The sequence below is a fragment of the Fukomys damarensis genome, unplaced genomic scaffold (genome assembly GCF_012274545.1).
Source record: "Fukomys damarensis isolate Sample0158 unplaced genomic scaffold, DMR_v1.0_HiC HiC_scaffold_39, whole genome shotgun sequence".
NCBI classification, from domain to species: Eukaryota; Metazoa; Chordata; class Mammalia; order Rodentia; family Bathyergidae; genus Fukomys; species Fukomys damarensis.
In genome coordinates, this window is record NW_022900951.1 from 56,094,282 (window position 1) to 56,120,263 (window position 25,982).

The 25,982-nt window shown below is 39.5% G+C and overlaps 1 protein-coding gene and 1 pseudogene across 1 annotated transcript; both read left to right on the plus strand.

Annotated features, from left to right (window-relative positions):
- The first annotated feature begins 410 nt into the window (after positions 1-410).
- On the plus strand, positions 411-5,127 carry Itgb1bp2 (integrin subunit beta 1 binding protein 2). Its single transcript, XM_010607942.3, has 11 exons — positions 411-531; positions 884-933; positions 1,022-1,078; positions 1,158-1,300; positions 2,226-2,320; positions 2,429-2,487; positions 2,619-2,689; positions 2,988-3,087; positions 3,934-4,047; positions 4,272-4,334; positions 4,602-5,127. The coding sequence occupies exons 1-11, from the start codon at positions 468-470 to the stop codon at positions 4,821-4,823; spliced, it is 1,038 nt and encodes a 345-aa protein (XP_010606244.1). The 5' UTR covers positions 411-467; the 3' UTR covers positions 4,824-5,127.
- Positions 5,128-17,108: 11,981 nt separating this feature from the next.
- Positions 17,109-25,982, plus strand: part of LOC104850840 — a 30,565-nt pseudogene continuing 21,691 nt past the window's right edge.

Below are 25,982 nucleotides of genomic sequence, written 5' to 3' on the forward strand. Positions count from 1 at the left end.
CTGCCTCAGCCTCCTGAGTGCTGGAATTACAGGCATTCACCGTCTTGCCTGGCTCCCAAGGAAGCTTTGAAAGGAAAATGAGCTAGAGGAATTGTACCTTCATTGAGCTGGTGAGGGGTTGGTCTCCCTTGGTATTTGTTTCTGAGCAGCTGCTGGTAATGTCAGAGGCTTGGAATTGGCAAAATCTAAAACTGTCTCAACAGTGGTTAGCTGACCTCACGCAAGTTCCTAGCGCTACTCTGATCCCTTTTTTCCAGAGCCTCAGAGCTAAAATTCTCATAAGCTTTTTCCTATTGGCTGGGAAGGCCAAGTGGAGTTCCTTGCCCATGTTAGGAGGTTTATGCCTTCTGAACTAAAGATAGAACCAGCAGGCCCTTCCAGGCAGCTAAAAGCCTCCAGAGTAAGAGGTGTTTCCCGCTCGGCAGACGCCTTGAAATAACCCTCTCAGTAATTCTACCAGTACCTCCATGTCTCTACTCTGCCATAACAAAGGCTGTGGGCAACAATTTGACCCCAGTACCAACCTACCTGGTGAGTAAATTTTGACCTGGCCAGAACATCTGAAGGATGCTTGGGAGTGGGTGGGCAGCTGTGGGGCTGTCTGTTGAGTAGGAAGAGAAAAACTTGATGTACTGGCTATAATTGGTCTAAGTGATCAATCTGCTGAAACATTCTATATTACATGGAAAGAAAACCATGCCAGGCATGGTGGTGCACGCCTGTGATCCCAGCACTCAGGCTGAGGTAGGATCACCTTGAGTTCAAGACAAGCCTGGGGTACATAGACCCCTGTCGGGGGGAAAAAAGAGACATGAACCTGGAGAAAGAATCACATTTGGTATAGTTACTTTTCTTCCCTTGATTTTTCTACTGGTATTCACAGATTCCTGTTGCTATCACCCTGGGGTCCCAATCTTCCATGATGCACTCAAGGTGAGGAGTAGGTGAGGGGAGATAGCAAGAGCATTTCACAAAGGAAATACACCCAGAAATCTAAGCTCATCTGGGTCTCTGTTACCAGGGTTGGTCCTGCTGCCAAAAGCGAACTGTAGATTTCTCTGAGTTCTTAAACATCAAGGTAAACTCCTTTACTTCCTTGGATTCTGCCCTTAATAGAAAGATTCTATTTCTAATCCTTTTCTCCTTATTCATACTAGGGCTGTACTATGGGACCACACTGTGCCGAGAAGCTTCCTGAGGCCCCTCAATCTGAGGGACCTGCTACAAGTTCACTTCAGGAGCAAAAACCTCTGAACACGATTCCAAAGTCAGCAGAGACCTTGCGCCGAGAGAGGCCTAAGTAAAGAGGAGGAAGCCCCTGGGTTTTCCCTACATTCAGCATTCGAGGAGTGATTAAATGGATCATTGGTATTTGGAAAATAGGGATCAGAGATGTGAGGAGGGTTTGGAAAATACTTTTTATACAGTATTCTCTGCCTTAGGGGAAATTTATGTCTGAAATGTCCTCCACTCTAAAGAGGTCTGAGGATGATGGGATAGATTATTTTGTATCCGTGGGATAGGTAGCTTAGTACCTATTCCTAGACATTCCTAAAACATGCTTAGATAATTTTTATTTCCTGGAAAAAAGCTTTAAGATAAATCTTACATAGAGAAAAGGAAGTATTGACAACCAGGAGGCTACAGAAAATAATTTTGTGAGAATAAGAACGACAGAAGAAAGCTATCTTAGGTCCACAATTAGAAAGATGAGATGATGCAGTTCATTTAGAGCAGCTGAGTAGATGGACAAGGTTTGGGGATTAATTTCCCTAGAGTTGAGGAATGTTGGATGTTCACAGAGATGAAATTGGGAATGGGTTGAAATTGGTTAAGGTGTGTGAAATGCATGTATCAATTTCCCAAAACAGCCTACCATTATTTAATATTAACATGCACTAACAACAACAACAAAAAAAGTACAAGGGGGAAAAACTGGCAGTGGGTAACTACCCAACTTCCCCAACCCTGCCTCACTTTAACCAGATTCAACTCCACTACAATGAGTGAGTGTTGAAGCTGGCAATCATGATTAATTGGCCAAAACTAAATCACCTGCTCGGCATGGTGGCGCACTCCTATAATCCCAGCACTTATGAGGCTGAGGCAGGAGGATTGCCACAGTAAGAGGCCAGCCTTGATATGTAGTGAGTTCAAGGCCACTATGCATAGCAAGACCCTATTTCAAAACAAACAAAACTACATCACCTACCTATAACCCCTAGGTCAGAGTTGCCTCTGAAGCTGCTGCCACTAAATATATCTCATGTCCTAGAAACGGCATTGGAACAAAAGGAACTAGACCAGGAACCTGGAGCAGGTAGGTGGATTCTTAGGAGGGCAGGCCTCACAGACTGGAATTCAGTCGAATGGCATGGCGGGGATAGGGGGGGATGGATAGGTTCCTGACTTTATTTCCCTTGCCCAGGAATTGATAGTAGTCTGATCCGGACTGGTTCCAGCTGCCAGAACCCAGGATGTGATGTAGTAAGAGTTTTGGGGAGTTCATATATGTGGCTGAGAGATGCTGCACCTGAGAAATGACAGACATGGGGGTGAGTGGGGTATACCTGAGAATGACTTAATTCTTTTTCCTAATACTCCTTTATCCTTGTTAGGTTTACCAAGGCCCAGAGAGTGATGCTACTCCATGTACCTACCACCCAGGAGCACCTCAATTCCATGAAGGGTGAGGGTGAGGGAGGGGACTGGGTAGTTTGTAAGACAGGTTTCTCCTAACATTGATCATAAATATGTGAGCTTGCCGGACGTGGTGGCGCACGCCTGTAATCCCAGCACTCGGGAGGCTGAGGCAGGAGGATCGCTGCGAGTTCGAGACTAGCCTGGGCTACACAGTGAGTTTCAGAGCAGTCTGAACTACATCGTGAGACCCTGTCTCAAAAAACAAAACAAAACAACAACAACAACAAAACATAAATATGTGAGCTTGGGGGTAGGAATTCAATTGAATTATCTTCCTGCCTCAGGATGAAGTCTTGGAGCTGTTGTGGCATCCAGACCCTGGATTTTGGGGTATTTCTAGCACAGCCAGGATGCAGAGTTGGTAGACATGACTGGGGGAAACAGGTAAAGCCCCAACTTTCCTGGTTCTTAATTTTTTTTTCCAGTACGTGGAATCTAGGGACAGGCGTGGTGCCACTGAGCTAAATCCCCGGCCCTCTTGATTCTTGATTAAAACCTGATTCTAAAGATAAACTCCTCCCTGTACCTCATGGCCAAGTACCTTGTCTTCTTTCTTTAATATAGACCAAAAAAGATTCAGCTCCTGGGCCAGGGATGTGGTAGAGTGCATGCCTAGCATGTGCAAAGTCCTAGGTTCTATCCCCAGCACCACGGAAAAAAACAAAAAGATTTTTGCATCTTATTCCTCTATAGCCCAGAAAGTTTTGCCATACAAAGTAGTGTTAATTTTTCTAAGACTGGCTGGGTGTCTTCACATACTTGATGAGAGCTCCTCTTGGGTTAAGAGTTTATCTTTCTTTTTTTATACTGAGTATTGAACTCGGGAACTTCACACTGAGTTGTATCCCTAGCTTGCCTGCCTGCTTGCTTGCCTCCTCTTCCCTCCCCTCCACTCTTTTCTTTTCTTTTCTTTCTGCAGTACTGGGGATTGAACCCAGGGCTTTCATACTGAGCTATACCTCAGCCCTTTTTAATTTTTAAAAAATATTTTTATTGGTACATTTTAGATATACAATACAGTTACATTCATCATTGGGATCTTGTACCTTTACATGACATACCTTGGTTCTTATTTTTTCCCCATTAATTTTTTGAGACAGGGTCTTGCTAAATGCCCAGGTTGCACTTAAACTTGCTGTCCTCCTCCCTCAGCCTCCCACAGTGCTGGGGTTACGGGCATGTAATCTAAGAGTTTATTCTTACCATTCATATTTCACATCTTCTCTTTAGCTGCCAGCACCTTGCCGCCACGACTGGCACCAGACAGATTCCTTAGTAGTGGTGACTGTATATGGCCAGATTCCACTTCCTGCATTCAACTGGGTGAAGGCCAGTCAAACTGAGGTGAGGAATGATCTGATGCAGGATGGAAGGCCCGTGGATTGGATGATATTACAGTCTTACAAGCAGAAGTGCTATATGCAGTTAACCCTTAGGCTCCATAGTCCCCTGAGGAAAGGAGAACTGTTAGGTCAGATTTGTCTGGCTGACCTATGGGTCACACTCTGACCCATCCCTGTCATAATGACTTGTTCTGACCTTCTACCCTTGTAATTCTTTTTGTTCAGCTTCATGTCCACATTGTCTTTGATGGCAACCTTGTGTTCCAAGCACAGATGAAGCTCTGGGGGGTAAGTGAAGAGAAGGAGGGGAGGAAGATGGGGTGAAAGAAGGGCCAGACTGGAATAAATAGTGTCCTGAGGGAAACAGTTTTAATGGGAACTTCATTTGCTTTCATATTCCCTCCCCCTTCCTTTTCCTCTTCCTTCTGCTTTCATCCCTCTTCCTCTGCCCCATTTCTTCCCCTTTGTCCTTTTTTCTCTCCTCACCACTCCACCCAATCCCTTTGATTTCCGTATTCTTTCTTTTGTATTCCACTATCTTTCCCTCCTCCTCAGGTCATAAACGTGGAGCAGAGCTCTGTCTCTTTGATGCCATCTCGGGTCGAAATCTCCCTTGTCAAGGCTGACCCAGGATCCTGGGCCCAGCTGGAGCACCCCAGTGCACTAGCTGAGAAGGCTAGGGCAGGGGCTGTGTTAGAGATGGATGAGGAAGAATCTGAGGATTCAGATGATCTGAGCTGGACAGAGGAGGAAGAGGAGGAAGCAATGGGGGAATAGTGACACCAGACAGTTTAGTGTCTAGCTAGGACTCTAGTGACTCCCTTACAACCTCTGGTTAACCATGTGGTGTCATAGAGCAGTAGGAAGGTAAAGAAGGAGAGAATAAAACTATCCAAACCATACTGTTTTTTTCTCCCATAAATAAATCTTGTATTCTACAGTTTCACATAGTGTCATTCTCTCATCCCACTATGTAAAAGATAGTATTCATTCCCCCAACTTCCCTGTGCTCGACACACATGTGAAAACAAGCACACATACATGCATTCTGTCCTTCATAACCACCAGGTATTTACTGGATATTTCCTCTGTACCCAGTTATGTGTTAGGTGCTTTAGAGATACCTACGAAACAGAAGATTTACTCATTCCTCTCAAGAACATTGTGTACTGGCTGACAAGTCAAGGCCAATCTACATGAAATAAAAATAAACATTATCAGATAGTGTTACAGTGCTAAATTGTATAGTACAGTTTTTTTCTTTTTATCTTTTTAAATTCTTTTTTGTATAGTGTTTAAGATTTATAGAAATCAAAAGAATGCAGACTTACATGGTTTAGAATAAAAACAGAAGGCTCCATGAAAGAAATAACATTAAAATTTTTTTGTTTTATTTGTGCTATTGGGAAATAAAACCAGGGAAGGGACTCTGTACTGAGTTACGTTACATCCCCAGCCTGTTTTTTTTTTTTTTTTTTTGGTACCAGGGATTGAACTCGGGTCCTAGCGCTTGCAGGGCAAGTAGTAGAACCACTGAGCTAAATCCCTGGCTGGCCTGGCTTTTTTTGTTGTTGTTGTTTAAACCTAATTTGTTTGTTTATTTTTGGCTTTTTGAGATTGGGTGTTGCTATCTAGTCCAGGTTGGACTTGAACTCACTATGTAGCCCATGCTGGCTTCAAACATATGAAAATTCTCCTGCCTCAGCCTCCCATGTGCTGAGATTACAGGTGTGCACCATCATGCCTGGCTTTGTTGATTTAGTCCTAAACATATTTTTTCCACAATTTTTTATTAGTGCATTTTGGTTGTACAGATTAATGGGTGTCATTTTGGCAGGCTTATAAATGTACATAATTTTAATCACTTCTCCCCACCATCCTCTTCCCTTAACATTCTCTCTACTTTCACATGTTTGGGGGATTCCAATACATATAATGTGTTTTTTTATTAGCACGTTTGCCATACATAGTGTTTACATTCAGTTTAGGGATTTGATATGTGTACATAGGCATCTTGATCATGTTTACTCCCCTTGACCCCCGTCCCTCTTTCCCCTGATCCTCTTCCTATCTCTACAGAGTCTACCTCACTTTTGTAACATGGCTCTTTATTTTGCTCTTTAAATTGTTTCTATTTTTGAGCCCAATGTGGTAGTGAATGTCTGTAATCTCAGCACTTCGGGGGGACTAAGACAGGAAAATTGCTGTAAGTTCAAGGCCAAACTAAACTACATAGTGAGACCCTGTCTCAAAAAAACTAACTTGTTTAAATTTTTAGTCTCAGAGACCATAGGATATTTAACCTGACTTATTTCACTTAGCATTATGGTCTCAAGATCCATCTATTTTTTATCATATTCATCCCTCCTCTTACCTCCCCTTACATCCCCTGCCTCTCCCCCTTATTCCTTTCCCTTGTCTAATAATAGTCTCCCTTCTACTTTTTTTCCTGGTACCACAAATTGAACTCAGGACCTTGCACTTGCCAGGCAGGTGCGGCACCACTGAGCTACATCTCCAGCCCTCCCTTCTACTTTCTTGTCCTCTTTTGTAGATTCCACATATTAGGGAGAACATGGGGTATTTGTCTTTCTGAGTCTGCTTTATTTTGTTCCACATGATCACCAGATCCATCCATTTTTCTCCAAATGACAAATTCTCGTCTTTTTAATGGCTGAACAATACTCCATTATGTATATACATATTTAAAAAATCTATTCATCTGTTGATGGGCACCTAGGCTGGTTCCATATCTTGGCTATTGTATATTGTGCTACAATAAATGTGAGTATGCAGTTATCCCTGTAGTCTGCTGACTTTAATTCCTTTGTGTATTATCAAATAATTGTATAGCTAGATCAAATAATAGCTTTGTTTTTAATTTTTGTGAGACACCTCCATGCTAATTTCCATAGTGGCTGTTACTAATTTACATTCCCACCAGCAGTATAGAAGGGTTTCTTTTTCATCAAATCCTCCCCAGCATTTTTTTTTTTTTTTTGCTATTTTTGATGATAGCCATTCAGACTGGAGTGAAATGGAACATCAATATATTTTTGATTTGCATTTCATATTTTATAATTTGACACAGAGTGTCACAAAACCAGTAAGTTGCCCAGGCTGAAATTGAATTTTTTTAATAACAACATTTATTGCATTTATTTATTTGTTTATTTTTATTTTTTTGGTGGTTTTTTTTTTTTTGCTATTTTTGATGATAGCCATTCAGACTGGAGTGAAATGGAACATCAATATATTTTTGATTTGCATTTCATATTTTATAATTACTTTTTTGGTTTTTTTGAGACAGGGTCGCACTATGTAGTTGAGACTGACCTGGAACTCACTATGTAGCCCAGGCTGGTCTTGAACTCACAGCAATCCTCCTGCCTCAGCCTCCCGAGTGCTGGGATTACAGGCATGCGCCACCACACCCGGCTTATTGCATTTATTTAGACATACATAATATAATACTCATCATAGGGAATTTGCACTTGTACACAATACCTCCCGCCTCATTTTTTCCCATTCCCCCCTTCCCTCAAGCCCTCTTCCCCTCCCTATGTACAAAAGCTTTGTTTCCATTTTTTCTTCTATTTTTACTTTTTTTCTTGTCCTTCCTTCCTTTCTACCTCCCTCCTCCCTGTTCCTCTTCCCATTTGAACATTTTCTCTCCATTTCCCAATATCTGTTATACATTTTAGTCCTTATTTTCACTTTAAGTTTCTCACACCAGAGAAACAGTGTGGTATTTAAACGTGTGTCCTATTTATGAAGTTGCATTTGAGATTCTCCTGCCTCAGCTTCCCAGAATACTGGGATCATAGGTGTATACCACCATACCCAAATGAAGAATATTTTGAATGGAAATGTGAAGAAAATTGATTTATTTCTATGGATTTGGAAGAGTAGGGAGAATTAGAGTGGGGCAGAAGGTATTTCATTTTACTTTTTTAGCTTTTGTAGTACTGGGATTGAGCCCAAGGCCCTTGCCCTGAGCTACACACTCAGCCCCTTTTTATTATTTTATTGGCTGAGCTCCAACTTGAAGTCCTTCCACTTCAACCTCCACCTCCCAGAGTGTTAGGATTGTTTTTGTTTTCATTTTTGGGGGGGAGGTTTGAGACAGGGTCTCACTGTGTATCCCAGGCTGGCCTTTAACTCGCTTCAATCCTCCTGCCTCAGCCTCTGGTATTATAGGCATTCATCACCACACCCAGCTAGTGTTAGGATTACAGGAATGTGCTACCATGCTTGGCTGTGTGTGTGTTGTTTGACTGTGTATTTTAGAGGAGGTTTCTCTGTGTAGTTCAGGCTGGCCTTGAACTCACTATGTAATCCAGGCTGGCCTTGAACTCAGCGATCCTCCTCCTTCAGCCTCCTGAGTGCTGGGATCACAGGTGAGCACCACCTGATTGTGTATAATGGAGATTTTTTTTTTGAGTATGTATGTGTGGTACTGGGAATCAATCAAGGCCTTGCAGAAGCACTTTATCACTGAGCTTATTATGCCCCTCGTCCTAGAATATACAGTTAAAATCATTTTTTTATAACTCAGGATTGAACCCAAGGCCTTTGCGCTGAGTTACCTTCCCAGCCATTTTACATTTTGAGAACAGGGTCTTGCTAAATTGCCAAACTGCCAGAGCTCTGCTCAAAATTGTAGTTCTTTTGCCTTAGCCTCCGTGAATGCTTGTATTACAACCATGCTCAGCTTAGATTTTTTTTTTTTTTGTATTAGGGATTGAACTCAGGTCCTTGTGCTTGTGAGGCAGGTGGTGGAACCACTGAGCTAAATTCCCAGTCCTTCAGTTTAGATTCTTAATTAGAAGAGTTTTTTTTTTTTGAGTCTTCATTGAGTCATATTTACTCCCTCAGCAGAGTAGCCAAGAATCAGATAGTTGCAAACTCCAAGAAACATTAAATAAGGAAGGTCACCAAACCTAAAATTATCTCAAGTTTTCATAGCATCTTTTCCTGTCAGTTCAGAGTCAATGAATATAAGGTCTTATTTGGAACTAGAAGGGAGATGAGGTAAAGGGGATGAGCAAAGGTCCAAGATTACAGTGTAGCATGGATGAAAATTTGGAGGTTGAGGCAAGATAAGGGATGTGCCAGGCATGGTGATGCATGCCTATTAATTTCAGCACTTGGGAGGCTGAGTTGGAGGCGAGCCTTATCTACATAGTGAGTTGAAGGCCAGCCTGAACTGCATTACAAGACCCTGTTTCAAAAAAGAATCAAGGAAAGAAAAAGATTAGGGGATGTTATGGATTGTGTCCAAGGATATGACTTCTACCTAACAGAAAAGTTTGATCAGAGCTAAAGGGGCTTCCTGCATCTCCAAAATATTTATTCTGGCTTTGCTGTTATTCTATGGATTTGGAGTACAAATAAACTTTCCCTTTTGAACTGAACCTTTAGAGTCCTTTTTTATTTTCCTTTCAGTGTTAGGGATTGGCCTTTGCACTGAGTTCCATTCCCAGACTTTTTTTTCTTAATTTTGAGACAGAGTGTTCCTAAGTCACTAAATGCCCAGTTTCCCAGGGCTCCAACCTGTGACCCTTACTGCCTTCCTTAACCTTGAAAAGTGCTGGGATTATAGGAATATATTTGTCATCACACCCAGTTTAATCTTTCTAATGCTGGCAGCTTTTAATCTTAGAAGTCTGGGGTGCCAGAGCCTACCCAGTGCTTATTCTTTTTTCTTTTTAAGAGTAGGAAAAATTTATTGAGAGAAAGATAACTTCTGTCTAAGAGAGACAGAAGGGGGACCAGGAAGTGAGTTGCCCGTCCCTAGCAGCTTATTCTTTTTTTTTTTTTAATAGTACCAGGGATCGAACTCAGGACCTTATGTTTACAAGGCAGGCACAGCCCCACTGAGCTAAATCCCTGGCCCCCTAGCAGCTTATTCTTAATGTCATTTTTCTATGGGTAAGTTGTCTATGGCCATACTACCCTCAACATGTCTGATCTTGTCTGTGGGTAAGTTGACATACATAGAGGATTTGTTGAAATTAAAAAACAGATGAAATGAATATAGAAAAATACATAAAATGCATTAAAATTTTTTGTTTGTTTTTTGAGACAGGGTTTCACTATATAATTCAGGCTGACCTTAAACTCACTGTGTAGCCTAGGCTGGCCTTGAACTCATGATCCTCCTACCTCAGCTTCCCAAGGGCTGGGATTACAGGTGTATGCCAGCACACCCAGCTCACAATGCTTTAATCTTTTTTTTTTTGGAAGCAAAGCATTTATTGGTAAATTTTAGATATACATAATGACCACATCCATCTTAGGGAATTTGTACCTATACGTGATATATCTTGCTTCTTTTTTTCCCATTCCCCCATTGCCTTTGACTCTTCTTCCTTTCCTTATTTACAAAAGCTTTGTTTTCTATTTTTGCCTTCTATTCTTTTTTTCTCGTCCCTTCTTTCCTTTTCCCCTCTCCCTTTACCTCATTACCCTTCTCATTTGAGCATTTTCTTCCCATTTCCCAATATCTATTATATATTTTAGTCCTTATTATGTACATCTTTTCCCTATCTTTTTATCAAAATCGGGACCAGCTATTATTCAGAAATCCTGAAGAAAACAGATGTGAAGATTCAAAAAGTTCAGTAACCCTTGTTGTATATAAGTTTTTATATATAAAATTTTAGTTGTATACCTTTTTTACCAGGGATTGAACTCAGGTCCTCAGATCAAGGCAGGTGTGGTGCCACTAAGCTACATCCTTGGCCCTTTTTTTTTTGAAACAGGGCCTTGCTATGTACTTCAGGCTGGCCTTGAACTTACTGTGTAGCCCAGGCTGGCCTGGAACACATGGTGATCCTCCTGCCTCAGCCTCCCAAATGTTGGAATTACAGGTATGGGCTACCACACCCAGCAAGTTTGCAGCTTTAATAAAATAGGATAGTAGTTTGTTTTACATAACTAAAGCCTAAAAGGTAAGACATTTCAAGCAATTATGTTGCATAAATAACATCAAAAGCCATAGATGTTATGATACAAGTGAACATGCCAGACATTATGCTAAGTGCTTTCATGAGTTGTATTTTTTAATCTACTTTTCACTTCATCTGCATATTTTCTCTTAATAGCATAAATTTTCTTCTCATCACCTTTGACACTTCTCATTTATTCCATTGTGCTTTTTTATTTGGCGTCAGCAACTGAACCCAGGGACCTGTGCTTCTAGGCAAGTGCTCTGCTACTGAGCTACATTCCCATGTCTCGTGTTGTACTTTGTATCTGATCCCCCTGCACCGTTCTGAAAACATAATATTTTCTCTTTTCTCTCCTATTTATTCCTGCTCACTGTGATATTTTCACTATTTATACATGCTCTTCTCTCTAGTCTTATAGTTTCTCTTGAGTTCACATGCTTCTCTAGCTACTACTTAACTTCATTCTCTCCTTTATAGTCAAACATTTTTTTCTTGGAGACAGTCTCATTTCACTATTCTAGGCTGGCCTTGAACTCACTGTGATCCGCCTGCCTCAGCCTTCAAGTACTGGGCTTATAGGGGTGTGCCATCATATCAAGCTCAAACTTCTTGAATTAACTATATTCTTCCATTTCATTTTTGGGCACTGATTCTTGAACTCAGGGCCTTACGAGTGCTAAGAATGCTCTCTACCAATGAGCTACATTCCCAATCTCCCTTATCCCTATACTCTATCACATTCATTTCTCTTTCCTCTCTCTCCCCTTCTCCCCCCGCACTGGGGATTGAACCCAAAGCCTCCTTTTTCTTCCAGCCCCCTTTTTTTAACCTGTCCCTTTCAAAATTTTGTATTTATTGTGGCACTGAAAAGTGAACTGAGGGCCTTGTACATGTTAGGCAGACTCGCTACCATTGAGCTATGTTTCCCGCCCTTTTTTTTTTTCTTTTCAATACAGTGGTACCTCAGTTCATGAATTTAATTCTTGCCATGATTCTGGCCACAAACTGAACTGGACAAGAACCAAATCAAATGAGTGGTTAGGTTCAATGTTGACCTTATGGGGAAGTTTGATTTGGTTTTTGTCTAATTCAGTTTGCTACCAGGATTGTGGAAAGAATTGAGTTCATGAACTGATTACCACCTTACAGTATATCCCCGTGAAGTTGGAGTTCAGAATTCTTGGCCTCAGTCTTTCACTAATTTTTCCTTAGAGCCTAATTGTTCATAGAAACTCTTGCAATTTTGCAGAAAATGTAGATTTCCTCCAAAATTGTTTTTTGGAGGCCAATCTGAGAATGTTATTTAGTTCTCCTTGCTGCTGATTGGCTGCTGCCATGTAACCCATCTCAGACAGATGCACCAGCATTCCCACATCATGACAGGTTGCTATACTGCATGTATCTATTTTGAGTGTTCTGGGTTTTGTTCTTCTTAAAGCCCTAAGATCTAATACACTGCCAAAATCTTTTGTACCTTCTAAGGCTTTATTAATATAGTATTTTATTAAATTAAATTATATAATTTCAGGAGATTTAGCATATTTAGGGTTTAAACTATAAAAATAGGCATTTTTCTGACCATATCTGAAATTTGCAGTTTTTCACAATTTGTGGGTACTCTAGGAATGTAACCCCTATGAATTTTGGGGTCCACTGTATATGTTTTCATTTTGAAACAAGCTCTCACTAAGTCACTAAGCTGCCCAGGCTGGGGAATCTGTAAAGGATAAGCTCACCTTTGACCATTAAATCACTAAATCCAATGGATACTTATCACCTTCATCTTACTTGACCTATAAAGCAAAATTTGACATTCATGGTTCTTGCTTCCTTAAAATACTTTCATACGTTGGTTTATGGTCCATCATTCCTCTTTCTTGTCCTACTTCTGTAGTTATTTCCTTTAATCTCCTTTGCAGGCTCCTCCTCCTTTTCTGCCTGACCATTCAGTGATGTTCCTCAGTACTCAGTCACTTCTCCTTATTTCTAGACAGTCTCAGTTATATCGAGAACTTCAGAACCACCCACATAAAGATGATTCACCCACCTTTTATTCATTTTTTTCAGGCAAGGTCTTGCTATGTAGTTCAGGGTTATGTGAATTCACTATTTAGCCTAGTGCAAATCCTCCTGCCTCAGGTCTGGAGTGCTGGAATTATAGGCATGTGTCACCAGTTCTAGCAACTCGCACATTTTTTTCTCCAGGCCATATCTTTCCACTGAAGTCCAGATCTAGTATACTATACCACTATACTATTATACTATACTAATAAAAATCATTATTGTGATTCTTACTATTCTTTCTCTTCTCAAAGTTTTTTTTTTCAGTCCATTAGGAAATTTGGAGGGTTTTTTTCTTTTCCTGAGAAGAGGGGGTTATACATCTCTAAAATCCAATTTTATAATGTTTCAGTAAGGAAAGTTAAGATTTTCTTTCTTATTTTTTTTTAAGCAGTCACAGAATTTATTTGAAAAAGTAAAAGTGAAGAGTGAGGGGGAAACTGGCTCTGCAGAGAAAACTTGGTCTGAGTGAAAGAGGAAAAAGCAAGATAAAAGTATACCCTGGAGGACACCGGATGGGCCATCATGAGGAAAGTAATGATAGCCAGATATTCTTGATAGCCAGGTTTGCTGCTCTATAAAGTGATGACATGTTGTATGTAGGTGCTTTTTGTGGTTAGAGATTTTGTGTGCTAGGAATTGAACTCACAGTCTTACACATTCTAGGCAAGTGCTCTACCTCTGAGCTACATACATCCCCAACCCCTAAAGTAATAGCTTATTTATTGTACCATTGTATCAGCTTCAGGATTAAGGGAGACTATATTCATTTACCTGCTGATAGAGTACTGTATCTCATTGAATGCCATGGTGCTAGATACTTCTACCAGCATTATTTCACTTAATCCTCATACCTGTTCTGTGAAGTAGGTAGTTTTTTGTTTTGTTTTGTTTTTCAGTACTGGGGATTGAACTCAGGACCTTGCACTTGCCAGGCAGGTGTGGTGCCACTGAGCTACATTCCCGGCCTGATGTGAAATAGGTATTGTTGCGCCAAATTTCTATTTATGAGGAAACCAAGGCATAAAGAAGCAAATGGCAGGCTGGGGATGTAGCTCATTGTAATGCATGTGCTTAGAGTGCTTCAGGCCCCTACTTTAATCTCCAGTACAAAAAGGAAAACGAGGAAGTCTTGCTTGGGGTCATATGGAGGAAACCTCAGTCCTTGTTCAGAGCCATTTCAGAGCATCCAAAACATAAGGCTGAACAGAGAATTTAGAAGAGGATCTTGATACCATGCGCTCTAGCTTAGCAAGAGCCCATTTAATAAGCCTAATGGGATCACAGAGGCCTTATTGATCAGTGATATCTTACATTGATGTAAGGCTTTTCCAAAATACATCTGTCATCACCTGAGTAGAATCCTCTAGCCACTCCACCTCTCTTCCCCAGATCAAGAAAGTACTTTCTAGGGCTGGGGATATAGCTTAGTGAATTTAGCTAGGATATAGCTTAGAAAACTTCCCTAATATGCCTGAGGCCTTAGGTTCAATCACTAGCACCACCACACACAAAAAAAGAAGGAATGAAGAAAATCTCCCAGTTGTACTAGATTCTTCTCCTGCCTCATACTCCTGGGCAGTCAATTCAGTGCAACTGACTCTGGGACTCTTGCCTTCACTGTCCTCTTTCTCCTTTTCTGCTCCCAACATCCCAGAATACTGCTAGAGGGAGAACCAAGCAGATAAATATAAATTCATACTATCCAATTTCAACTTGGCCCTTGCAGCTGCTCAGCAACCCTTTTATTTGTCTCATATATTTGCTGGCACTCTTCCACAGAGGCTGTTACAGACTTTCTTCCTTTTCCTCAAGCTTTAAATTCCAGTATCCCTCTTTCTACTTCAGAAGACTTTATGTTAGATACTTTCATCAAAGTAAATTTTCCTCTCACAACAAATAAGTAATCTTTCTCTCAGCCCTGTCCTATAAAATTCATCCAGTTCCCTTCCTGGGAAAGTAATTAATGTTATTTCTCATTTATCCTTCCAGAGATATTTTATGACCTTATAAGCAAAAACGAGGAAAAGAATGAACTTGCACTGGTTATTAAAGACAAGTAGGATTTGGATAGGTGGAAACAGAGGAGATATTCCAGCCAGAGAAAAAATCCTAGGCACAGGCACAGAGATAGGAATAAAGAAGATATATTTAGAAAACAAGATATTGTAAATAGAGTAATACACTAAGAAATTATCCCAGCTGCTGCCTCTACTGCTGCTGCTTTTCTACTTCTAACTCCAGCCTGATTGCTTCCCTCCCTGTACTGCCCTATATACCAGCCAAGTGGGAATCTGACACTACATGGCTATTCACCCATCCTATCTTGCTTGGACCTCCATTACTATTAATTGAACTTTGACTCTTACCATCTGTTTGAAGCCTAGTAAAGAGGACCCTTTGTCATTCTGCAAACTAAATATCTTCCATTTCCTTGCTCAGATGGAAAATTTTTCCACACCACTAAAAACAGGACATTGTGGGCCAGGGCACTGTGTCTGCCTTGTAGGCATAAGGTCCTGAGTTCAATCCCTGGTACCAAAACAACAATAACAAAACCAGGAAATTGTATGTAAAAGATGCATTATAGAGATGTTACTGATTTTATCAACATACAGAGGTCAAAAGAACATGCTAAACTATGCAAAAGAGATGCAATCAGCAAAACCCAAATTGTGAAACTACTGAAAAACAATCCAATATCTTCAACGACAACAAAAAAATTGCAAGAAAAAAATAAATGGAAACCATTAGTTTAAAAGTTATGCCAGAAAAAAAATAAATAAAAGTTTATGCCAGGGGCTTGGGATTTAGCTCAGCGGTTTGGTGGCCTGCCTTGCAAGCGTAAGGACCTGAGTTCAATCCCCGGTACCAAAAGAAAAAAAGTTTATGCCAGGGAGGAGAGAGGAAAGGGAGAAAAGTTAATGGGATGAAAAAAAATATGTTATATGCATGTACCAACAGGATCTCATTATTCTATATTACTAATATGGACAATATAAAGAGAATATCCTCCAAAAAACACTCCAAATTTAAGTAAAAGAACAATCCTTTACTCCCACTCAGTGTTGCCTGTGCTAATTTTATCTGTGATGCACAGTACTTACGAATAACTCTCCTCATGTAGCCATGTATATTATGGGCTTTTTGCCATGTTTTTGATGTTCCATTATTCAGTCCATAACCATCATTCTAGAAACAGAAATACTAGAGTTGTGTGCTTGCAGATGGAGCTGTCCAAGAGATCATTATATCAGATGTGTGAGATATAACCACCCATTTCATCTCATCTCTGAGAACCTTCAGAAGTGTTCCTGGAAGTTCTATACTGATCCATTCATCTTTCATCTGTTTTAGAGATCTAGCCACACTAAGGAAAGAATCAAAATCAGCTGATAATGAGGGTGAAGGTTGTAAAGGTAAAGCACCATGTTTAATATAGGGTAGTATGATCTCAATAGAACATCCTGAGAGCTCCTGATGTAAGACTTGATACCTGTGACGTGTGGTGCTGCGATATTTTATCTCAGGTCTATAGCCCCATGAAATAAAGAGAATGCTTATTCAGATGAAGATGGCAGTGGTCAGTAGAATATTATAAGAAATTAAACAAGTATAATAATTTGTGGGGAAGCTCTGGCCAAAGGATTGATTGAAATGAATGCAAAAATCAAGGGGTCCTTGGAGCAACAGCACAGAGCTCCTAAAATGCATGGTTAAAGATTAGAGCTGATCTGCAGGCCAACAGTGGAGCAGAATTAGAAACAAAGTTACTTTTAGAGATGTTTTCACCAGCCATTGTGTTCTTCATGGCCCTATAAGCTTGCTTAGCAGACCATCCTGTTCTTTCCCTTTCCTCTGATCAAAACTCCTACACAAATGTTTTTCTTTGGTGCCTTTGTTCCCACAGTCATGGGTTACAAATAAAAGCTCAGATTTTTCTTACATCTGGGTTGTTTTCATGAGACTCTCATGCTGATGAGTCTTGGTGGAGCAGTTCCTCTAGGCCTCCTGGAGTTAAAGCTAAGCTTATATTTAGAGTAATTTTTCATCTTCTGTTCTGCCACAGTTGGACACTAACAATTTGCAGCATTCTTCTGAGGAGAAAGTCAAGGAAGTAAAAGAAGAAGGGAAGGTAAATAGATGTAGTCTCCTTCCTCCCTCCCTTCCCATTTGAACGTTTTCTTCCCATTTCCCAATATCTGTTATACATTTTAGTACTTATTTCCACTTTTGGTTTCTCACACCAGAGAAAGAATGCAGTATTTAAATATGTGTGTCCGATTTTTTTATTTAAGGGTATGGTCTCAAGGTGCATCCATTTAGCTGTAAATGTGTCAAGCTCCCCCTTCCTTATGGCAGAACAGTACTCCGTTGTATTTAAAAAACCACATTTATTTATCCATTTATTGGTTAATGGGCATTTGTGCTGTTTCCAAGATTTAGCTATTACAATTGTGCCACTATAAACATGGGTGCACATATATTGCTATGGTGTGATGCTTTTAATTCTTTTAGGATGATACTGAGATGGGGAATAGCTGGCTAAAATGAAACCTCTAGTTTAAGTTTTTTGAGGGATCGCCATGCTGATTTCCAAGGTAGTTTCATCAGTCTGCACTCCCACCAACAGTGGAGAAGGGTTCCTTATTCCCCACAGCCCCTCCAGCATTTGTTATTGGTTGATTGCATGATAGCAGCCATTCTTCCTGGGGTGAGGTGGAAGGAATCTCAGTGTTTTAATTTGCATCTCTGAAATGACCAGTGATATTGAACATTTTTTAATATATTTATATGCTGTTTCTGCTTCTTTATCTGAGAAGTGTCTATTAATTTCAGATATACAAATATATACTAACATACAACATGTAGAGACAGAAAAAAAGCTCAGTAGATAACTTCCTCCTCTATGGAGATATTTGCTATTTTCTTTTTTCATAACTTGGAATCATTCATTCCATTTCTTTTACTTTTTCATTCTCTCCCCTTCCTCCCTCTCTCCCTTTCCTTCTCCCTTACCTCCCTTCTTCCTTCTCTCCCCTTCCTCCCTCCCTCTCTCCCTTCTTTCCTTCCTTCTCCCTTACCTCCCTTCTTACTTCCTTCCCTTTTTCTCTTTTCCTTTCTTTTCTTTTTTTTTTTTTTTTATTTTTTTTTTGAGACATGGTCTCACTATGTAGTTCAGACTGCCCTCACTATGTAGCCCAGGCTGGTATCGAATTTACAGTGATCTTCCTGTCTCAGCCTCCTGAGTGCTGAGAATAGGCATGCACCACCATGCCTGACAAACTGTTTTTTGTTTGTTTGTTTGCATGTTTCTTGAGACAGGGTCTCATTGTGTAATAGCTCAGGCTGGCCTTGAATTCACTTATGTAGCCCATGGCTGGCCTCCAACTCGTGGCAGTCCTCCTGCCTCAGCTCCCAAGCAATGTGTGTTACCACACCAGGGAAAGTCCTTATTTATTTGTTTGTTTGTTTATTTATTGTTACTGGGAATTGAACTCTGGACCTTGCACGTGCGGCACCACTGAGCTAAATCCCCAGCCCTCTCTTTTCTTTTTATGTTCTGGGGATTATACCTAGGGCCTTAGGAAGCTAAACATGGGCTTTACCATTGAACCACAACCACAGCCTATAATCGTTCTATAGTGTTGTTCTGTACCTTCTGTAATCATTAACTTTATCACATTATAGTCTTGAAGATATTTCTCACTGCATAGAGATCTCTGACATCCATTCTTGTGCTGCATAGTACTTTATTATATAGCTATTCAATAGTGTATTTTTCTATTTATAGATATTTATGTTGCTTCCAAGCTTTTGTTATTGCAAATTGGGCAGCAAGGAAAATTTTGTACTTGTATCTTTGAGCATTTGTGCTGGTATTTTTTTTTTTGAGGATAAATTCCCAGAAGTGATATTGCTGAAGGCATACATATTTTTTAGATCTAAAATGTTAACAATTACTCCTCAATTTACTACCAGAAAAGCTGTTCCAAATTACGTGGTCACCCAAAGCTGTACACAGTACCAGATTCCCCACTACTCTCATCAGTACTTGATGTTATCTATTAAATTTCTCAACCAGATGTGCAAATAATATCTCATTTTTATTTTGAGAATCCTGGTCACAGGAAGAGTATAGGTTTTTTTTTAGTGCTGTAGATTGAACCCAAAGCCTGGCTCATGCTACACATATGCTCTGCTGCTGGGCTACATCCCCGGCCAGGATAGATAGATAGATAGATAGATAGATAGATAGATAGATAGATAGATTTGTACCAGGGCTGAACTCAGGACCTCACACTTGCCAGTTAAGCACTGTGATGCAGAGCTACATCCCTGACCTAAGAACAGATATTTTTAAATGAAAATTATGTACAGACTTTCAATTAAATTCTTTTTAGCTCTATATGCCATCCCCGTCTCCTACTGTAACTCATGTCTTGGATTCTGGAGCCTTTTTATAGTTTTGCTGATAAAATACCCTTTCTCATTGGTATCCTTTTCTGTACATGAACAAAATTTCTTTCCAGCTACTATTTCAGCTACCTTTTCTTTTTTCTCAGTACTGGAGATCAAACCTGGAGTGCTCTATCACAGATATATCCCCAACTCTTTTTAATTTTTCTTTTGAGAGAGGGTTTCACTAAGTTACCCAGGTGGAACTTCAGCTTGGAATCTGCCTCAACCTCCTGAAATGCTAGGATTACTTCTACACCCAGATCATTTCTCTTTTTTAAAAGTTCCTTTGTGCATATTCTTCCAGATGAACCTCAGAATAAATTTTTTAAATTTTCTAATACTCTTAATCTACTACCCTAAATTTCAATGGGGTTATCAGAATTTATAGTTATCTGACAATTTTGTTACGAAATTTTTCGTTTTTAAAAACTCTCTCCCCCCATGAAATTTTCCTTTCAGGGATATTATACTTATCTCCATATATCAGATTTTTATAATTACAGTAATTCTTTTTAGTTTTATTCATGAATATTTTATATATTTCTTACTAGATCTACTTCCCTGTATTGCAAATGGAATTTTTAAAATCTTTTTTTGCCATATTGGAGATTGAATCTAAACAGTAAGTGCTGAGCTATGTCCCCAGATCTACCTATCTAATCTACCTATTTTTATTTTGAGATAAAGTTTTAATAAGTTGGCCAGGCTGGGCTTGAATTTGAGCTGCTCCTACCTCAGTTTTCCAAGTAGCTGGGACAAGTGTGTACTACCATGCCTGTTTTTTTCTCGTATTTCTTTCTTTCTTTTTTTTTTTTTTTGGTACTGGGGGTCAAACTCAGGACTGTGCACTTGTGAGGCAGGCGTGGTGCCACTGAGCTAAAAACATAATTTTCTTTTTTTTTCACTCATATTTTCTAACTGGATTTTTGTTTTGTTTTTTTGAGACAGGGTCACATTTTGTAGTTTAGGCTGTCCTTGAACTCACTATGTAGCCCAGGCTGGCCTCAGACTTGCAGTAATCCTCCTGCCTCAGCCTCCCAAGTTTTGGGATTACAAAAATGCACCACCATGCCCCACTTGGATTTTTTTTGGGGGGGCGGGAAAGGGTCTTGCCATATTGTCCAGGCTGGCTTTGGCTTTAAGCTCACAATTCTCCCTTCTAAGCTTCCTCAGTAGCTTGGAATGCAGGCATGTGCCTCCTTGCTCAACTGGATATTGCTTTTTGTTTGTACTTGAGATTGAACCCAAGGCTTTCACCCTGAGCTACATCTCCAGCTTGCTCTTTGTTTTCTTCCTTTCTTTTTCTTTTCTTTTCTTTTCAACAGGCTCTCACTAGGTGACTAAATTTCCCAGCTGGGCTTGAATTTATGATCCTCCTGCTTCAGCCTCCCAGAGAGCTGGGATTACAGGTGTGTATCACCACCCCTGGCCTCTGGTCATTTCTTTGTAGGTAATCTGTCTTTTTCTCTTTGCTCTTTCCCCCCTTTTTGTAATGAAAAATCTCAAAAACAAAAAGAGGATATAATATAGTGAGTTCCCAATGTTCCTGTCACTAGTGATTATTATCTAATGGCCAATCTTGTTTCATCTATATTCCCCTAACAATCTACCCCCTGACCCAAACACCCAGGTTATTCCGAAGCAAATATCAGATGTCACATCATTTAATTTCAATCATAAATATTTTGTAATGAGGTCCTTTCTTCCTTCATTTCCTGCTTTCTTTTCCTTTTTTCTTCCTCTTTCTTTTGTCAGGGTGTCATTATGTTGCCAAATTCCTGGGCTCAAGTGATCTTCCTGCACCAGCCTCCCAAGTTTCTGAGACTATAGTAAGCAGATATCACCATGCCCGAATATGAGATACTTTTAAACATTACAGCAAAACCAACACTTGATAAAAAAAATTTTGAGGGGGTGGCTACTGGGGATCAAACTTGGGTCCTTGCACTTTGCAATGCAGGCAGCAGCACCACTGAGCTAAATCCCCAGCCCTTTCCTACTATCTTTTTTGCACTTCTAAAAATTTAACAGTTCTTTAATATATAATCAAATATATACTGATCAGAATTTTTGTATTATCTCAAATGTTTATGTGTTTTTTAATTTGTTTGAATCAGGATCCAAATAAGAATTATGTGCTGCAGTCTGTTGATATGTTTCTTAAATTCCTTAATCTATAGATGCCTCTTTCATACCCCCCCATGAAATTTATTTGTTGAAGGAATGAGATGTTTATCTTAGAGAATATCCCATAGAATGAATTGTGTTGGTTGTACCCCTGTGGAGGTGTTTTATACCTTATATTTCCTAAATATTGATTAGATGTAGATACTTGATTAAATACAGATTTGGATTCTCTTTTTCTTGGCAAGAATATTTCATAGATAGTGTCGTGTACATCTATAAGCAGATAGAAAGTCGTATTCCTTTATATGATCTACTCTTTGATGTTCTAAAGTTTTACCACAATGTGTCTGGGTAAGGATTTCTTATCCCTCTCCCCGTTTTGGGGTTCCTGAGTCTTGAAGATTGGTATCTTTCATGAATTCTCAGCTATTTTTCTTCAAATATGCTCCTGTATTTTTTAGACAGGGTTTCCCTATGTAGTTAAGGCTAACCTTGAACTCACCACATAGCCCAGGCTTGCCTCAAACTCATGGTGATTCTCCTGCCTCTGCCTCCCAAGTGCTGGGATTACACGCATGCATACCCAGATTTCTTCTCTGTCACCTGAACTCAAATTACATATCATATATGGGTTTGGGACCTGTAAATCTTAGGCTACAGGCCACCAACCATCAGATGACCTCAGAGCAACCATCTGCTCTGCTCCAGAATTCACCCTGACCTCAGAGCAACCATCTGCTCCAGAATTCACCCTGATAGAGTTGTATCTTTTATCATTTCTTGTTTCCTATACTTTACTGCCACAGCACCAAATATGTGTATGTGTTTTTTTTTTTTACATTGTAAAAATAACAGTATTTACCCAATACATTGAATATTTGGCATATACTTAATACTACATAAACTGAAAATTTTAGATCTGGCTTACAAATCTATTTTGCATTAGGTGTATTACTCTATATGTAATAATCTTAAACTTCATTAAATAGTTTAAACATCAGATCTTTCATACAATTATCTCCCTACTCTTTTTAATTTTTGTTGGCTATAATAAATCATTCAGCAAAATTTTCAGAGAAGATTCTTGGTCAATATATTTTCTCAACCTCTTAGTATCTAAGAATGTCTTCCATTGTCTTCATACACAAATACTAATTTGGCAGGGTATATGATTCTTGGTTCAAAATTATTTTCCTTTAAAACTGTAACTGTTGTTCCATTGTCTTCTGGCATTTAGAATTGTTAAGAGAAAAATCTGAGGTCAGTCTGACTTGCAGGTTGCCTATAAAAGGTAACTTCATTTTTCTGTCTGGACACTTGCAAAATTTCTTCCTTATCCTTGAAATTTAAAAAAATCATGAAGATATATCTAGGTGTTGCTTTCTTCTCATTGAATTGTAAAGATTCCCTATGAGCCTTCTTCATTCACAGGCCTACTTTGTTCTTCAACTTTGTAAAGTTTCTAGTTAGTGCCATCATTATTGTTCCAGCTTCATTTGCTTTGTCCTCTGTTTCAGGTATTGCTGTTACATCATAGATTTTATCTCCCGCACAAGCCCTCTACACCTCTTTTTCTCCTGTTTTCTCATTTTAATTCCTTTGGCTTTTCCCTCTGCATTCTGTCAATTTCTTTCATTTTTCCATTTACTTCAGCAATTTTATTTTGTTTTTTGTTGTTGTTGTTTTGTGTGTGTGTGTGTGTGTGTGTTAGTTTTTTGAGACAGGGTCTCACTATGTAGTTGAGACTGACCTGGAACTCACTATATGGCCTAGGTTGGTCTCGAACTCACAGCGATCCTCCTGCCTCAGCCTCCCAAGTGCTGAGATTACAGGCGTACGCCACCACGTCCGGCAGCAATTTTATTTTGTAACCAACCCTTCTTATGTGCTTCCTTTAAATGGAAAGCCACAATCTCTTCCATGTGGTCACATATTGACTGCTTTATAATTAAGCTCATGTGGGTAATAAACTCTTTTATAAGACATTCAGTACTTTCTAGATGACTGCTGTAGACCAGTATAACAATATCAAGAAGAGGTATTTTCTTGATTACTTAACTCTGTTTTCCTTTCTTCTGAACTGTGGTTTTATGTGACTTTGGTTTTATATGGCTTTTCAGTGACTCTTTGCAATGGGGTCCAAAAATGTGGTCTTCCTGTGTATGTGTTTCTGTGTGTGGATACACACATGAACATACACGTACACATAAAAACATATCTGAGTGCTCTTGTAGTGGTGCATGGCTGTAACCTCAGCACTGGGAGACTGAGGCAGGAGGAGCAAAAGTTCAAGCCCAGCCTAGGCAACTTTGCGACTTGGTGAAACCCTTTCTCAAATACAAAATGAAAACAGGCTGGGGATATAGCTCAGTGCAAAGGCCCTGGGTTTAATGCCCAGTACTACAGAAAAAATGTATATATCTATATTTTGAAATCTATTCTATATTATTACATAGTCTACCTTATTCCTTTTCTATTTATTGAGGTATAAATTAACATATGGCATAATTACATAAATCTTATACATTTTTGACATATGTATACACCTATATGATCGCCCCCAAAATAAAAATACAGAACACTTTCAGCACCAAAAATAATTGGCCCCCTGGGCTTCCTCTCAAGTATAATTCATTCCCAAGATTAATCACACTCATTTTTATAATTATAGATTTGTTTTCTACATTTGAATTTTATATAAATGAACTCATACATAGTATGCACTCTTTTTCATCTGACTTCTTTCATTCAACATTGTGAAGCCAGGTGTGATGGTACATGTCTGTAATCCCAGCATTCTGGGAGGCCAAGGCAGGAGGACTACAAGTTCAAGCCCTGGCTGGGTAACTTTGCAAGACCTTTTTTCAAACTTAAAAAGAGCTCAGTGTGAAGACCCTGGGTTCAATCCCCAGTACTGAAAAAATAAAATACCATTGTGAGCTTCATCCTTGTTTTTTTTTTTAATTCAGCTTTATTTTGTAAACTTCTTTCTATTTTAATGTGTACTTTTCGCAGCAGCCTGCTTTTTTTTTGGTACTGGGGATCACCTTGGGTCCTTGCGTTTGCAAGGCAGGCAGTGGAACCACTGAGCTAAATCCCCAGCCCATTCATCTATGTTTAATGTATATAAATAGTTCATATTTTTTCATTGCTATGCAGAAGTCTACCTTTTTCTTAAAATTATTTTCAGTTTTATAGGTATACTATGATGTAGTTAACCAGGCATCTATTAATGGATATTTAAGTGGTTTTTAGAATTTGGTTAGTTACAAACACTAGTATAGTACGTATGTTTGTTCATGCATCTTTTTTTGTTTGTTTTGGGTCTTGCTATGTAGTTCAGGCTGGCCTTGAACTCATGGCGATTCTCCCTCCAGCCTCAGCCTCCCAAGTGCTTGGATTACAGGTATGCACCACTGCACCAGGCTGTGTTCATGAATCTTTGCCAATATGTATGAGTATACCATTAAGATAAAATCCTAGATATGTAAATGCTAGGTGAAAGATTGTATATACTATTATATTTTTGCATGTATGTGCATGTGTGTGTGTATGGCTTTAAAGTATTTTCGAAGTTTAACTAACAATACAAATGCTGGGCAAGGTGGAACGCTCAGGTACTGTAATCCCAGCCTTCTAGGAGGATAAAGCAAGAGAATCACAAGTTTGATTCCAGCCTGGGTGACTTAGTGAGATCTTGTCTCAAAATATAAAAAAAGCTAGGAATGTTGCTCAGTGTAAAAGCCCTGAGTTCATTCCCCAGTACCAGAAAGAAAACACAACAAAACAATCCACATGCATATGGCAAAAAATTTGGGCATTATGAAAGAATATACAATGAAGTTATATATTACCTTTATTCCCTTATGCCTATTCTCTAGTTCTTTCCCCTGGTTCTCTTTTCAGAGACAACCACTATTGCAACTTTCTTGTGTGTCTTTCAGATACAGCCTATGGATATGCAAGTACATATGGGTATGTGTGTTTGTGTGTGTCTATCTGGTTGGTTTACTGATGAAAAGTTTCCTTATCTACACTTAAAAACATATATTTATGTATCATTCTCTTGTCTTTTTTTTTCAGAAATTGTAGCATTCTATCATTCACTCTGCTTTTTTCACATAATATATCTTCAAGATTGTATCATATAGACCAAGCATGGTGGTGCACACCTCTAATCCCTGCACTTGGGAAGCTCATGCAGGAGGATTGCCCAAGTTTGAGGCCAGCCTGGGCTGCATAGTGAGTTCAAGGCCAGCCTGGAGACCTTGTCTCAAAAAAATAACTATTGGGACCAGGAGTTTAGCTCAGTGGTGCTACCACCTATCTT